This window comes from Volvox carteri (genome assembly GCF_000143455.1).
Source record: "Volvox carteri f. nagariensis unplaced genomic scaffold VOLCAscaffold_5, whole genome shotgun sequence".
Lineage (NCBI taxonomy): Eukaryota > Viridiplantae > Chlorophyta > Chlorophyceae > Chlamydomonadales > Volvocaceae > Volvox > Volvox carteri.
This window is the reverse complement of record NW_003307548.1, coordinates 527,318-541,712: the sequence shown is the minus strand read 5'-3', so window position 1 is coordinate 541,712 and position 14,395 is coordinate 527,318. Positions and strand designations below refer to the sequence as shown.

At 58.6% G+C, this 14,395-nt stretch overlaps 2 protein-coding genes across 2 annotated transcripts; one reads left to right on the top strand and one right to left on the bottom strand.

Annotated features, from left to right (window-relative positions):
• Nucleotides 1-56: 56 nt before the first annotated feature.
• On the bottom strand, nucleotides 57-6,492 carry VOLCADRAFT_56821 (uncharacterized protein; the record flags this gene model as incomplete). Its single annotated transcript, XM_002947021.1, has 14 exons — nucleotides 57-234; nucleotides 556-743; nucleotides 995-1,167; nucleotides 1,381-1,524; nucleotides 1,696-1,783; nucleotides 2,046-2,190; nucleotides 2,607-2,806; nucleotides 3,132-3,386; nucleotides 3,496-3,789; nucleotides 4,418-4,609; nucleotides 4,882-4,944; nucleotides 5,308-5,426; nucleotides 5,575-5,686; nucleotides 6,100-6,492. The coding sequence occupies 14 exons, from the start codon at nucleotides 6,490-6,492 to the stop codon at nucleotides 57-59; spliced, it is 2,544 nt and encodes an 847-aa protein (XP_002947067.1).
• A 705-nt stretch (nucleotides 6,493-7,197) lies between these two features.
• Nucleotides 7,198-10,758, top strand: VOLCADRAFT_116306 (uncharacterized protein; the record flags this gene model as incomplete). The annotated part of the gene is made up of 8 exons (XM_002947158.1): nucleotides 7,198-7,267; nucleotides 7,420-7,517; nucleotides 7,863-7,997; nucleotides 8,417-8,479; nucleotides 8,531-8,629; nucleotides 9,253-9,397; nucleotides 9,833-10,054; nucleotides 10,397-10,758. The coding sequence occupies 8 exons, from the start codon at nucleotides 7,198-7,200 to the stop codon at nucleotides 10,756-10,758; spliced, it is 1,194 nt and encodes a 397-aa protein (XP_002947204.1).
• Between the last annotated feature and the right edge of the window lie 3,637 nt (nucleotides 10,759-14,395).

Genomic DNA, 14,395 nt, shown 5'->3' with positions numbered 1-14,395 from the left:
CAGCACATACGCGCGGAACAGGTTCGCGACCGAGGTTCCTTACATGGAGCAAGACCTCAGCTCATGACAAGGAACCCCGTCAAACATGCATTCCACAACTCCAGAAACGCTGGCAAGGAAGCCGTGTCTGCAGTCTTCACCGTGACCTGCATGTTGCCGGTGTCCGACCGCAGCAGCAGCTCCACAAGGTACAACGCGGCCGACTGGCCAGCGTTCTGTCCGTAGAAATAATACCTGGGAGGTGGAGAAAGTAAACGAAAGGCGTCGTGGATGGCAATAATCTTGATAAGCACGACCGGTAACCAAAAACATGATCGTAATTCCTCTCAGAAGACGCTAGCCTCGCCATAGTCCAAGAACACCTGGCTCCTTGCGCTTTAACACCCCGAAGGCATATAGTAATCTATTCGATACAGATCGGTGGGGAGCGTGTTGCGGACGACGTACTCCTGACGGGCATATACGCGCGGCTACAAGACAGCAGTGTTTCTGCACATGCGAAAAGGAAGCGCGTCCTGCCTGCTTTTGAGCAGGGCTGCCGTTTCGCTACCGCACCTGAAGCTGGGCGCCTGGCCACCGCTCGCAATGGTGTGGATGTACGCCTGTGTCATATGCTGTGTGAAGTCGCGGTGGTTGTTGGCGACAATGGCCGCAACCGTGGCAGGGCTAACACTGAGTGTGCTGCAGTGTGCGGGGGTTAGGCGCTTCCACTCCTCCTGAAACGCCCCGGCGGCAACGCGGGCCTGTGCACACGTGACGAAGAGGGAAACAGAAAGGACGCTGAGGCAGCTTTTCACATCAGGAAGGCGAGGCCGCGGGGAACACATGCATTTAGGAGGATACGACAAAATGCCACTACTAGAGAAATACACTACTGCGACCTCCCAAGCGCTTAATAACGCTGTCCAGGTGCCTACAAGACGAATAACCCATTGCATCATGAAGCCATGTACGATTCCTTCTATGCATGCAAAGTGACCCCGCGATAGCTCACCTTGGGGTTCAAGACCAGCTCCGGCACAGGTGCGGGAGGAGCCGGGCCAGCAGCTGTTGGCAGCCCCAGCCCCACGCCGTTATCGACGAAGAAGTTGCCATGACCAGGTATCCCTGGCCCGATGCCTGCCATGGGCCCAGGAGCAGGCTGGCCCGCATATCCGCCGGGGATGCCTCCCAGCCCTCCGACCGCTGATGGCTGCATGTGCTGCCCAGGTGCAGCAAACCGCCCACCCAACGCCTGCTGCTGCGTTAGCGGCGGCGGATGGGACAGGGTCTCCCCGCCGAAGCCACCAAGCAGGTCCACAGCTGGCGGCGGAGGCCGCTGCAACGGCGGCTGGGGCCCGGCCGCTGAACCTAGCCCGGGTCCGGGTCCTGCTCCATAACCGCCAGCGTTTAATGGCACTGCTGCGGCGCTGCTGCCGCCAGTTGTTGTGCCGGCGGTGATATCCAGGTCCAACAAGTCCGCACCAACACCCACCAGGTCCGCTCCGTCCGCATCCGCAAGCAGGTTCGTGGAGCGGTCGGCACCTAGTAGCTCGGGGGCTTCTAGGGCAAGCAGGTCTGATGGGGGCCATCCAGCCAGGAGGGCCAAGAAGGACGTAGGGATCATTCGCGTACACGTTCGAGCACATTTTGGAAAAAAATGACCCTTCTGCGCATTTTAGCTTCTTTGGCCAGACTAAGGGCGCGGAGGAGAACATTTACCTGTGGTCGGCGCCTGGCTGGGCGGCTCCGGTTCGGCCTCGAGGGAATGGTATGGCTGGCGCTCGATGAAGGCCGCCGCGGGCTGCGGATAATGCATTCGGGGACGCCAACCGATCAGGATGGCACGACACGGAAACCGTTAGATACCCTGGAAATGGTGCTGTTCGAACCGCCACGCAACCGCCAGAACCCCGTTCATCCGCAACCTTACAGAACAACCGGCATAACCAGCTTCACAGGAAGACGCCCCCTGAATGCAGCCATAGATGCTTCATCATTGCCACCACAGTGGTCGAGCCGCAGTCGTAGCCGTGTGGCTGTAATGCATGAGGGCCATGACGCACCTGCTGGAAGACAACGCTCAGCGTGTTGAACTCCGCAAAGATGGCTTCCTTGGCCTCCGGTGACAGCGCCTCACTGAACCAGGGCACCACTAGCAGGGGGGGAGCCACCACACGCTCCGCTGCGGCTGCGTCTGTCCTGAGCAACCTGCGAGTACGAGTACGGCCAGCCAGGAAGCAACATGCAGTAATGAGCAGTCTCTCTAAACCGTAATCATTAACCAAGCGCTCGAGTAACCTATTGCAGTAATGTAAATATGCACTCGACGCGACAAGTGCGCCGTCGCTCAAGTGAAGTGGCCAGCGGCTTGTGGAAACAATCCGCGGACAACAGCCAGCACCAGCAGCCTCCCGCGGGCCAGGATGGAGTTGGCACACAAGGGCCACAAGTCCGAAGCTGTGAACCCTTTCGCTGGAAGCCAAAGGAGGCGCCAATGCCTCCGACAAACCAAAGCACCGACTCGCCACAGCATTCTGCACCTGGTGGACTTGGTGTGCCCGGTAAGTGTGGCTGCCTACCGTGTGCCCACCACAGAGAACCGGCCCCGCCAAAAGCATCCGTACCTGTAGTACATCAACGCCCGGTCGCGCACATCAGCGTGGCTGTCGGCAATGCCGGCAGACAGCGCCGTCCCCAGAATGGGTTTGACCTCGGCCGGTCTCCGGAAGAAGAGCTGCACGGCCGCCGTTAGGACCGCCAGACGTACCGAGGGGTCCTCCGACGCGAAGCCGTCTACGAAGGGCTCCAGAAGGTAGGGGGCGTCCTGCAAGGAGACACCACCAAATGGACGTGTACAAGAAACGGACCAACAGTCACAGCATCAGGCAGCCGAGCCGCGCTTGCGAAGCCCTTCCTCCTTTTACCTTTTGCTCCCTTTGTCCCCTTTCTTCCGCGTCCGCACACTCACATTGCACGCCCCACCACACCACACCTCACCGGGCCCGCGTCTGGTCCTGTCTGGCATTGGCTGGACTGTTGCCTAGAGGCCATGCGACCGTACCATCCGCCAATCTTAAGAGTTACGTAGGTGACCAACACAAGCCACACCGGATTTGAGTGAGGCTCCTCCCTCTCCTCTCCTGCCTCACCTGCACCAGGCCGCCAAACTGACCCAGGATCCACACGAACGCAGCTCGCGCCGCCGGCTCGGAGATGTTGCCATGCACCGCCAGGTCTCCCAGGCTGCCCACGCACACATGCGCCACGTCCGGGTAGCGCCTGAGCACGTCCTTGAGCTGCACCAGCGCCTCCGCCACCAGATGCTCGGAGCTGCCGTCCAGGAACATGAGCAGCCGCTCCACGATGCCACCGGAATCGGGGACTGTCAGTGCGATACGACCCACCTGCAAACATGTAGGTTGTCATGAGGCGCGAGGAGGGACACTACCGCAGATACGACGGAGACTGCGGAACGTGTGCAAGTGCCAAACACCCCAACCAGCCCCCACCCACCGCACGGACAGCCTCGCGGGCCATGGTGGGGCTTATGTCACGAGCATACTCGGTAAGCTCTGTGACGATGTCGTACACATTGGACGTGCTTGCGATTGCCGCCAGGATCTCCAGCTTGAGCTTCTTGACGAACCACGGGTCGTGCGTGCGGCAGAAGAATGCCACCGCATCATTCTCGAAAATCATTGGCGCACGCTGCACCAGCAGCAGCACGTGCGACAGCGCCGCGTAGGCGGTGGGCGCGTCATCCCTGCTGATGAGGGTTTTGACGGGCTCCCGGATGCGCTCCAGAACCTGAGATCGAATACCGGGTGCAAACAGGTGCGGGTGAAGATAGCGCGAATAAGCATGGGTAGACAGGCCACCATGGTGGCATATTCACTGTGCAAATCACCCGACGGGCGGTGAGCAGGTACCCACAGTACCCACAGGAAAGCAAGAGCTGTGGCGCGGGCGCAATAACCCAACTGGCCTTGTGGCGAAAACACAGGCCCTACACCAGCAGTCATCAATGGCCGTGCCTGCACACAAAAGCTGAAGCGTGTAATGCTGCAGGGATGCCTGGACTGGCTGTAACCAAGCCTATGGAGCCGGCGCTAGCGGCCCAACGCGCAGCGCGAAACAACGAGAATCCGTATTTCGCAGCCTCGATCCAAGAGCCCGCTGCCGCAGCACTTCCACCCACCATTCAACACCCCCATCTCGACCACCACTTCCGCCGCCACCAGCAGCAGCACCACTTCGGGGTGCAGTACAGTCAAAACATCCCCTCCCCAAAGATCCCAACACGGACCATTCACCTCCAGGCCAAACTACAACATTCCCTCCCTACAACCATCATCCATCCCTCCGTGCAACCTCTCCCCCCCACACACACACATCGCCCCAAAGGGCTGTTCCCAGTCCCCAGCCCTTCACGAACCTGCTGATGTGTGGCCGTCATGTTAATGGTGAGGCGCAAAAACACACCGATGGTGGCCATCACCACGGCGCTGTTCACGTGGCCCATACGGTCCTCCAGCGCGTTAAGCATGTCATACACCTCCGCCTCGGAGGTGGGCGTGTAGTGGGTCGCCAACTGCAGCACCTGGCACTGACCCCAGTCGCTGAACTCCTGAGAGAGGTAAACATAACGGTGGGAGTTGCGCTGGTCGCAAGGGAAGTGGCCAGTGAAAAGAGCAGGGCGCAGGCGACGACGAGGGCCGGGAAGAATAGAGCGCATCACTTCGTATTGTCCCACAGAACAAAACCGCCTGATGCCGTCTATGGGGACCACACACCGTTCTGGTACGATGGAGACCAAGCACATTATCCTGGATATACGTTACGTCCCCGGCATGGCATGGCATGGCTGGCAACGAGCCATGCCGTTTTTCTCCAGCGCACCTTGATGCGGTTGAGAAGTGAGTACACGAGCGCCTTCTCCGCCAGACGGCTGGGTGGCTCCAGCTGCGACAACACGGGAGGTTAGGGGCGCGCGGGCACCGGACCGGGGCGGCAGTGCATCCGCAGCAGCAGCAGCAGTGATATGGACATCCTGACGAGCGAAGGCTTGCACAGGGGAGTTGGCAAAGTCAGAGCTGGTGGTCGAGTGCGCATTGAGCAACTCGAAGCCTTGGCTTCCAGTGCACCCAGCCGGGCCCATCTGGGTTACCTTCAAAGTAACATGCCTGGAATTGGGTCTCACCCCTCGCCCCAAGCTCCTCTACCTCTTGGGCCCCATGTGTGCGTGTGGCACGGCCTAACTGGGTGGCTCAAGTCCGCACCAGGTCGCGGGGGGAGGTCAGGGGAGAGGTCAACGCCAACCAAGACTTTGTCCGAAAGAGCACGTGGCTGATCACTTCCTACCTGCATGAGCACCGACAGGCAGTTTGCGATGACTTGTACATCCGTGTCAGTGGCCAGGAGCCGCTTGACTTGCACCACCATGCCTGCGCCAGCGCAGGGAAGGGAGACAGGAGCTGTCGTCGGGTCCTGAGCACCGAATTGCATCACCAACGCCCCTCGTCATGCCGCCTGGTTGATGCTCGGGTGTGAAGCCGGGCAACCCCTGCCAGTGCCCCACCCCCCGCCGCCTACCGTGCTGCGCGACCGCTGTCGAATCAATGTGATGCACTTTGAGGACGCCCATCACTGCCGTACGCCGTACGTACGGATGCCGATCGCCGAGTCCCGTCATAATTGGCGTAACCTACCATCCCGGGGCAGGTCCGGGAGAGTACAGGGAACAGGATAGGTGGCGACGATAGATTGGAGGCCCTAAGCGGTTGGCCGGCATTTGCATGGGCGGGATGGCTAAAATGATGCTGACAGCTACACGCAGGTGTTGGTAGCTGTTCGACCCCGTTCCTCCCCTTGGAAAGAGGGAAGCTAGGCTAGGCATACCAAAGTGTTCAACAAACCGATATGTAGTATTGCAAGCGAGCCTTGTTTTATTTCCCGCCCAAGGCCCAGGCCACCCTTACCCCGCACATTACCACCCATCCCCTTACCCACCTCACCCTAACCCAGACACGTGCAACTCCGGCAGCTCCGTGTCTATGGGCCCCACGTCCTATCATCCAGTACCCCAATATGACTCGAAGACCTTGCGCCCGGGCTCACCACGTACTCCAGGAAGTTGGCAACGCGCAGCGAACACAGACTGCGCAGAGCAAGACCCCGAATCATGGGATCTTGGTCTGCATAGTCTTTCTGCAGCTGGTTAATTGTAAGCAAGGCTAAATCTGGTGTCTGTGAGGCGTAGTGCGTCAGGTACAGGTAAAGCATCTTTTTCAGGACCAAATCATCGGCGCTCAGGTTCGCGCACGACGTCATCATGGGGAAAAGGCCGGACATGTCCATGCCCAGAGTCATGTAGTTAACAACCTTCCTAAAGACATCTTTCTTCGCGTTCCGAAGCTCTCGTTCAGTCCGCTTTCCTGCTGTGCAAAGATTCTGCAGCTGAGCGCTAAGCTCTGCTAGCTCTCCACGAGGTTTGTTTCGTGCTTCAGCCATAACAGCTGATACCCCGTCTCCCCAGCAGGGTATTATAGATGCTGTATCCCGTCTCCCGGCAGGATATCAAAGATGCAAACTACAGCTCCTCAGCGTTGATTGGACAGGTGAGCCAATCGGCAGCTTGTTGTATACATTGGTTCGTTAAAGTATTTCGAACCGGAAGTCCACCTCTGATACATTAGCAGGATCGGGCTATCCAGTAAGGAACATCAGATTGATTTCAATGTTCATGTTGCTACCTTTTAGCCTACCACCGTTGAGGATACTGTATGCTGATAGCCACATAACAAACGACACCATCAGTTCTTTTCGCGATTGGACGTTTTCAGTTGCCTGCAACACTCTTCTAACGACCACGGACGCCACCAATGGCCAATCGGCAAGCCAGGGTTGCCTTGCCGCTGTGCTTAAATATGAAATATGCATTCCCGTTGTCGATCACTCCTATCGGCTGCACGATCGGTCCCTACCCCGTTCTGCTATCACGGTAGCGCCATACGTATCGCCGGTACCAAGGTCCGTGCCGTTTCTCAAAGATTTCGGTCTTTGCTGGAAATCTGCGTAATCGGGTTGCTCGCACCATGCTGTAGTTTCCGGAGCGGAGGTAGTTCCTTTAAGCACTGCAGTAATTCTTAACAGTGTGCCTCACAGGTCTTCAGGTCGCAAAAGTTGAACTCCACCATCACGGCGGCAATGAGTTCCATGGGAGGCGACGACATCGAGATAGACGACCAGGCCATTGCCAGGTTTCAGCGGCTCGTACCCAGACTCGGTACGCTCCGGACCCCGGCAAAACTTGGGATGATATAAACTGTGCGGACATGCACGCTTGATTTCATTAGCTGGCGCATGTGACGCAACCAACGGTTCTCCCTAGCTGCCTTCGGTGCGTTGCTGCTCGGTCTACGCGTGTTGCTGATGCAGGTGGCAACTACAAGGGCGCCCACGGCAAGGTGGCGGTCGTGGGCGGCTGCCTGGAGTTCACAGGCGCGCCCTTCTTCGCTGCCATGTCCGCGCTGCGGGTACGTTGGCAGCATCGACCCATGGTTCACCCGCCCTAGCTTTCTGCCATAACGGACAGGACAACTAACCCAAAAGCCAAGAGGTTGCCTTGCCATACATTTCAGCACAGACTGCCATGCGCAATCCGGTGCTTGACGAGGTGACGGGGTTAAAAGGAGCCCGCGTGACGTGCAGCGACCTGTGACATAACATGCTGTGGTACGCTGCGCTGCTTGCTGTGTCGAAGTCCGTGCCGCGACTTACCCCCTCCCCTAGTCATTGGCCCTGTCATCCCTCCATCTTTCGGTGGAGTCATTCTCGGAGTGAGCGGTGGTCTTCTCCTTTACCTTCCCTTACCACCCCAGGTAGGTGCTGACATGGCGTACGTCATCTGCACGCCGTCCGCCGCAACGGCCATCAAGTGCTACAGCCCCGAGCTGATGGTGCTGCCGTACCTGCCGGAGATGCCGCCCGGTGAAGAGGACGGCCCAGTGGATGAGGTGCGGCCGCCCGCGCGGGGTGCCTGATTCGGCTCCTCGACGGTGCAGCTTGCGACCGTGTCCGCTTTCACGTCAGTCTTCCTCGCATGTCGCATCCCTCCAAGAGGCGGCGCGGCCTGACACTGGGAAGGGCAAGGGAGGAGCCGGCTCCTTGCCGATGTTCCCTGTGATGTGCTCCGCGCTTGCCCCCTCGTTCTCATAACGGGGCAAAGCTTTTGACCCGCGTGGGGGATCTGCCAAGAGCCAAATGGAGGGCGCCCCGAGCCTGTCCTTCTCTCCTCCACCGCCGTTCAACTTCTGCAGATTACTGCCGTAAAGCCCGATACGTCTGTTACCACGTTGCGACGTTGAAGACTGATCCTGCGGCTGTTGCTGCTCCTCCACCCCGTTCCTCGGGCTCGGGTGGGTATGTTATGTAGGCGGCAGTGGCTCGGGCCGTCTCCCGCATCCTGCCTTGGATCTCTAGGGCCTCAGCTGTGGTGGTGGGCCCTGGCCTGGGCGCCGACCCTGCCGTATGCTCCGCCTCACGGCAGCTCATGCTCGAGATCAGAAGGCTAGGATTGCCGCTGGTGGTGGACGGAAGCGCCCTCACCCATATCGTGGCCAAGGCGAGTTTTCGGGTCTTCGTCCACGTGGGCTTGGTTCCTTGCGGAACTGGTGTTGCGCCCCCGACATGTTGGGGGGGCGGGAAAATCGTCCCTTGGCGCGAGCCGAGTGCCGGATGGTGGATGTTTGTGGGGGCGCGCTGCTGACACGGTTGGGATGGCGCTGTGGCGGTCGGGACCTTCCACATTGCGCCCGCCCGCGGGGGAATGGAGCAGGGGCCCCGGAGACTGATGGGTTGTAGCTGTGGTGCTGTATCGCTCGTCTGGCGGCGCGCGGCCAGGCTGAAGATGACGACAAGATGACGATTAGGCCCTGTCTGCAGTCTCCCTGTCTGTCTCTCTGTCTGTCTGTCTGTCTCCCTGCCTGTTTATCTGTCTATCTGTCCGCTCAGGAAGGCACCAACCGTTGCTGTTAAGACCAGCAAAGCGCCGGACCCCGTTGGGTCCTATTACTGTGGTTACCATTCACTGGTATTATATGAGTAGTGTCGGTCACTTCCAACACGTCCCTCTGTCGGTCCAATCCAAGCCTGGAGTCACCGGAGCTGTTGACGCGCACCTCAACAGCCGTAACAGCGATGCCCTGTGCCCTGCTGTGCTCTCCACCTGCGCCCGGATGAATTCCCCTCTTGCGCCGCTGCTGGCTCCAGGCCGCTGACACGGTGATTGGCTACCGGCCCTGCATCCTGACACCCAATGTGGCGGAGCTTGGGCGCATAGCGGAGGCAGTTGGGCTGCAACTGCCGGGCCAGATGTCGGACGCCTGGCTGGAGCATGCCCCGAGGGTGGCGCAAGGTGAGCGAAGCTGGGGGCCGGCGGGGGAAGTCGCGTGTAGAGCTGCGCCGCTGGGGCCTCGCTGCCGGTGTCCGGTGGGGTCGAATCGATAGTTACAAGGTATGTGACATGACCTGGCTAGGGCGTTTGCGAAGGAATTTGTGGAGTTGTTACACTGCTCTGCAGCCAATTATTGTGCGTCTTGTCAGTCCGTCCTGGCTCCTGCTGTCGGCAATTTGTAAAAAAAAGCAAAAGTAAAAGCAAAGTCCCGTGGCATAGGGCGTACACGTGGCCCGTCAGCTTTCTGTTTCCTTTCCTACCTGTACCTTATCAACCCATTTTCTATCGTTTCTTTTCCTCCTCCGATAGACGAGGACATGCACCGTTAATGTTATGTAAAGCTGCCTCGTGCCTCCATATGCACTGTTGTGCTTCCTCGCCCCGCGACTGCGGCAGCCTTCCGCGGCCCAGTGGTGCTCGCCAAGGGCAAGGTGGACCTGCTGTGCGGGCCCGGGGACCACGCCGGCGGCGGTGCCGGTGCCGGCGGCTCTAACAGCAGCGCCGGTGGGGGAGACGCGGCGGGTTCCACCTCTGGGGGCGCCTTGCTGCAGCCCCTGCTGCGCTGCTCCAGTCCGGGCTCACAGCGTCGCTGTGGCGGGCAGGGAGATGTGCTGGCAGGTGGGGTGGGGCTGCGTGAGGGCCTTGGTGGACCTTGACACCCCCATACCTGGCTTGCCACGCAACAGCTAACCTAAGCCGTCCCGTAGAAGCTTTTAAATGTCTAAGGGTTGCTTATTAGCCAGATAGGGTCTAGTAGATGTAAATCAGTGGAGCTACCAGGAGCAATGACCTGGAATGAGCACAGTCGCGGTGCTGAGCAGGAGGTGCAGGAAAGAGAGAGAGAGAGCTCCGTTGCCACAGATGTTAAGAGTGCAGCGAGGAGGCGGAGGGGCCAAACGGGGCCTCAGTCACTTCCCCCCCCCACACACACACATACACACACGCCCGCACACCCCGCAGGTACGGCAGCCGCTTTCCTGGGCTGGGCCTCGAAGCACAAAGCCAATGCGCAAAGGGCTGGAGGAGAAGCCACGGGAACACCACCACTACCACCGCCATCACCGCAGCAGCAGCAGCAGCAGCAGCAGCCCCCGAGGTCTCCAATGCCGCAGGCTCCTCCGCAAACTCCCGCGGAGGGTGAGGCTGGAAATGGAGCAGAGGGCCTGGACACGGACACGGTGGCTCTGTGCGGCTACGCGGCGTGTAAGGTCGTCCGGGAGGCGGCTCGCCGGGCTTACAATAGATGGGGGCGGCCCATGCTGGCTGGGGACATGATTCCGGAGCTGTACCCTGCGTTTGTGCAGACCGTGGGGAAGCGGTGAGGAGGTGGCGGGCGGATGGCATCCACTTGACAAGGCAGACAGGCAAACAGACAGGCGAGGACAGGCACTAGTGCAGTTAACGGTGGACCTGTCGACCCCGCCTAGGGAACGGGGGGCGGCACGAAGGGAGACGGGTGAACAAGTCTGGGGACGAGTTAAGACGGAGACGAGCCTTTTGTTGTGTGGCTAGGGAAGTGGCTGGCTAGCGATGACGTGCCTGGGGAAGAAAGCAAGAGGGGCCCCGTCTTATAGCGGTCGAGGAGGGTGCCGTACGGCCCGCAGCGCCGTCGTGCCATCGACAAGAAAAGCAGCACGGCACGCACGATCACAAAAGGGCGTCGCGAAGCTTTTACCTGTTGTTCAGTGCGGCATGAAGATGAGACTCCTGTTTTGATATTAAAGTGTAAAAGGAGTTATTGTTACAGTGTTTATTACAGTGCGAGTTTTAATAAATTGTATAAAGCCCTAATCAAAAAATGATTTGTTACAGGCGTTCCAACGCGGATGAGCGATGCACGCAGCCGCTGCTACTCCGCACAGAAAGATCAAACAATAGACAGGTGATCTGGATCCAAAGCAGGTTGGGAAGAGCCCAACGGTGCATGGTACTGTCCAGCGCGAGGAATCAGCGTACAGGATTTCTTTGCAGTCTGAGCGCGCGGGGCCGCGAGGAGCAACGCGCCGCGGTTTTGTTTTTGGGCGCTGCAAATACCGTATTTGGAAGGAAACTCGCCCCATACGACAAGTTAGTGCATTTTTTATTAATACGTTCGGGGAATATTTCCGCATGACCCTCGCTCACACATTCGCTCCTTCCCAACTCTCCAGGGCATCCATTCCGATGACACTCCGCGCACAGCCAGAGCATTTGTCATTTTTTCCGGTCAGTATAAAAGCCCACAGCCCGCCACAGATGTTGGCTGTGTTAAAAGAAAGCACCTTGGCCACGTTAACATGTGAATGACACCGTTCACGCGCGTTGGTGTGCGTGTGTATGATGTGTGAAACAGGGGGGTGTATCTTCGCCCGTGGCAGCTACCCTGCGAAACCCTGCCTTCCCCGGTATTTCGGGGCACCCTCATCCAGTCACCCTAGTCAACTTCTCAGTGGATCGCTCAGGTTCCGCACCCACCACCAGCATCCAACGGAATCTGCCGGGTCGACAGCGGCGCAACTCCGTTCCTGGTCGGCTCGCAGGTTAACTTTATCCCAGGTCACCACCGTCCATCAACTAGGGGCGCAATGCCTTCCACCATCGGAAGGACTTTTGACCCTAACGGGTATCGATCCCGGGATCTCCCGGGGGCAATGGTCGCGCCTTACCAGTGGTGCCAAACCCGTGTGTATGTATGTTTTTGTAGCCCAAAGCTAGACCTTTGACACCACAGACATACATTTGCGTACACCCCAACACAAACGGATCCCTGGCATGCCTGGGGAAAGGGGAGAGAGACGCGCATTGGATGAGCCAGGACATCCAGCCAGTACACCAACAGCAACGCAATTGGGGACGCAAAGCTTCCACGCACCGCAAGCACAGAGCCCACCCGAGTCATATCGTATTCCCGCCTCTCCGAGCTGCCTATAGGATGCCGAGCTGCCTAGCTCCGAGCTGCCTAGCTCCGAGCTGGCTAGCTAGGATGAAGAAACGAACCGCGAGGTAAGTACCCATGTACCGTTATCGCAGTTGTAAAATGTAGTGACAGGACTAATGGAAGGAAGGGAGCCCGCTGGAGGTCGCCGACGGACGCCGCCGGATGCGGCCTATAGAATCAGTTGCAAACAGTTGCGTGTGTACAGCGAGGCAAAGCATCCGTCAAGTGAACCGCACATCATGAAAATATTTCCGAACAAGAATGCATTACGAGACGCAAACAGCCTTGACGGCCTAACACCTGAAACAAAGGTTGTAAAAATTGCCATTCAGCAAAGCATTAATTTTCATTGTTTATTCCGGCGAGACGTGCTGAGCTGTGCTGCCAGGGGTCACCGCGCCCAGCCAATCCCAATGTGGGCCCATGCCGAGGAGAAGGCGGCGGCAGCGGAGGAGGATGAGCCCTCCTTAGTATCCCTCCCTCACTGCCCTCGCTGGTGGGATATCCCACAGCCTCCCTGGAGCCCTTTCCCTACTGCCCAGGTGCAGGACACCACACCAGTGGGGGAGCCTCCTGGAGGCGGTGGCCGGGGTAGCGCAAAGCGCGAGCAGACACCCTCCTCCCTACAATGCCGAGCAGCCAACCACACCACGCCCCATCTGCCACGTTCGAACACACACCGCACGCACATCTCCCGCCCGCTCACGCCATACAGGACTAGGAATCTCGCATGCGGCACGATTGCCTGCACAGTACTTTCCAAGCGGTGATTCTCAACGTACGCAAAAACACAGCTCGCGCGCTTGTCATCATATCCGTACACACAGCGAAACACGCATTTAGTCTCACCCATACCCCCATATACTACTGTTACTACTACCTGCAGCAGCCGGGCTACCCTGTCTAGTCCGGGGAAGTAAGGAACACCACTCTGTAGTGCCCCCACCCACCCACCCACCCACCCCGAAGGGCCCCAGGCAATTTAAGCCCCTCAAGCCCGCCTGCCCCTTAGAGCAGGAGGCGGCATTGCTGCTGCGAGTTCATACGGCTGCTGCACGACTGCGTGCGCGCGCACACAAGAGACAGAGACAGAAAGAAAAGACGAGAGAGAAATGGAGTTCCTTTCGAGTGCCTCTACGTCCACAGAGGCCAATCAGTGCTCAGTCCTCAACCCACTCACTGTACGTCTCCTGTGCGCCCTGGAGCGCCTCCTGAGTCCACCGGGGATGGGCACATATGTATATATGCATGTATGTGTGTATGTTTGTACATGCAGTCATGCATCACATTTCATGCGCACATACACACATACACATGCCGGGGGCACCTGCTTGTCTCCGCAGCGCACGCGCCGTGGAGCATGACCCTCTGCTTTGTCCGGTAGCTTCAGATAGAGAGGAGAAAAATAGGTTCTATCTAGTTGGGACTACTCTAAGTGCCGTCGTTGTCGGTGGTCAGTTCGAGCCGCCCACCACCACCACCTAGTCGCCCTTCGCCCCTAAAGCGCTGCCGCTTGATTCTATGGGCTCTTGACACCATAATACAAATATCAACATCTTTATTTGGGAAATTCAAGCAACTACGTGTACCCTTCTAGGCTCCCATCCATCTCCCGAGAGGCTGCATCCGCCCCTAGTCGCCCCCGTCACCACCAACGGCGCATCCGCTCTTCTGGAATTCTCATTGGCCAAGCATTTGCCGGTATGATCTCCATCCCCGCAAAGAAAACACTTCCATGCATTCAACCCCGCATTTCACCCCTTCCGTCCCCCCACCTCCGTTTTGTTAAAGACCCCACCCCGCACGACATGCACCAGTGCGTACTTTTAGGAAACTCGTCGCCTCTCGCTGCGACAATGAATGAATTTCCAGTTCGAGGTGCAGTTGCCCCACCGCCACTGCCGGCGCGGCAATGATAACCATGGCATGCATCAACACAAAAAAAACTCGACAGCTGCAGTCCCCGCCGCCAAGCCCAGCACGAGGGCCCCTACGAGGCCCCGGGGAGCGCGAGATTCCGTCCCCTCCCTCCCTCCCTCCCT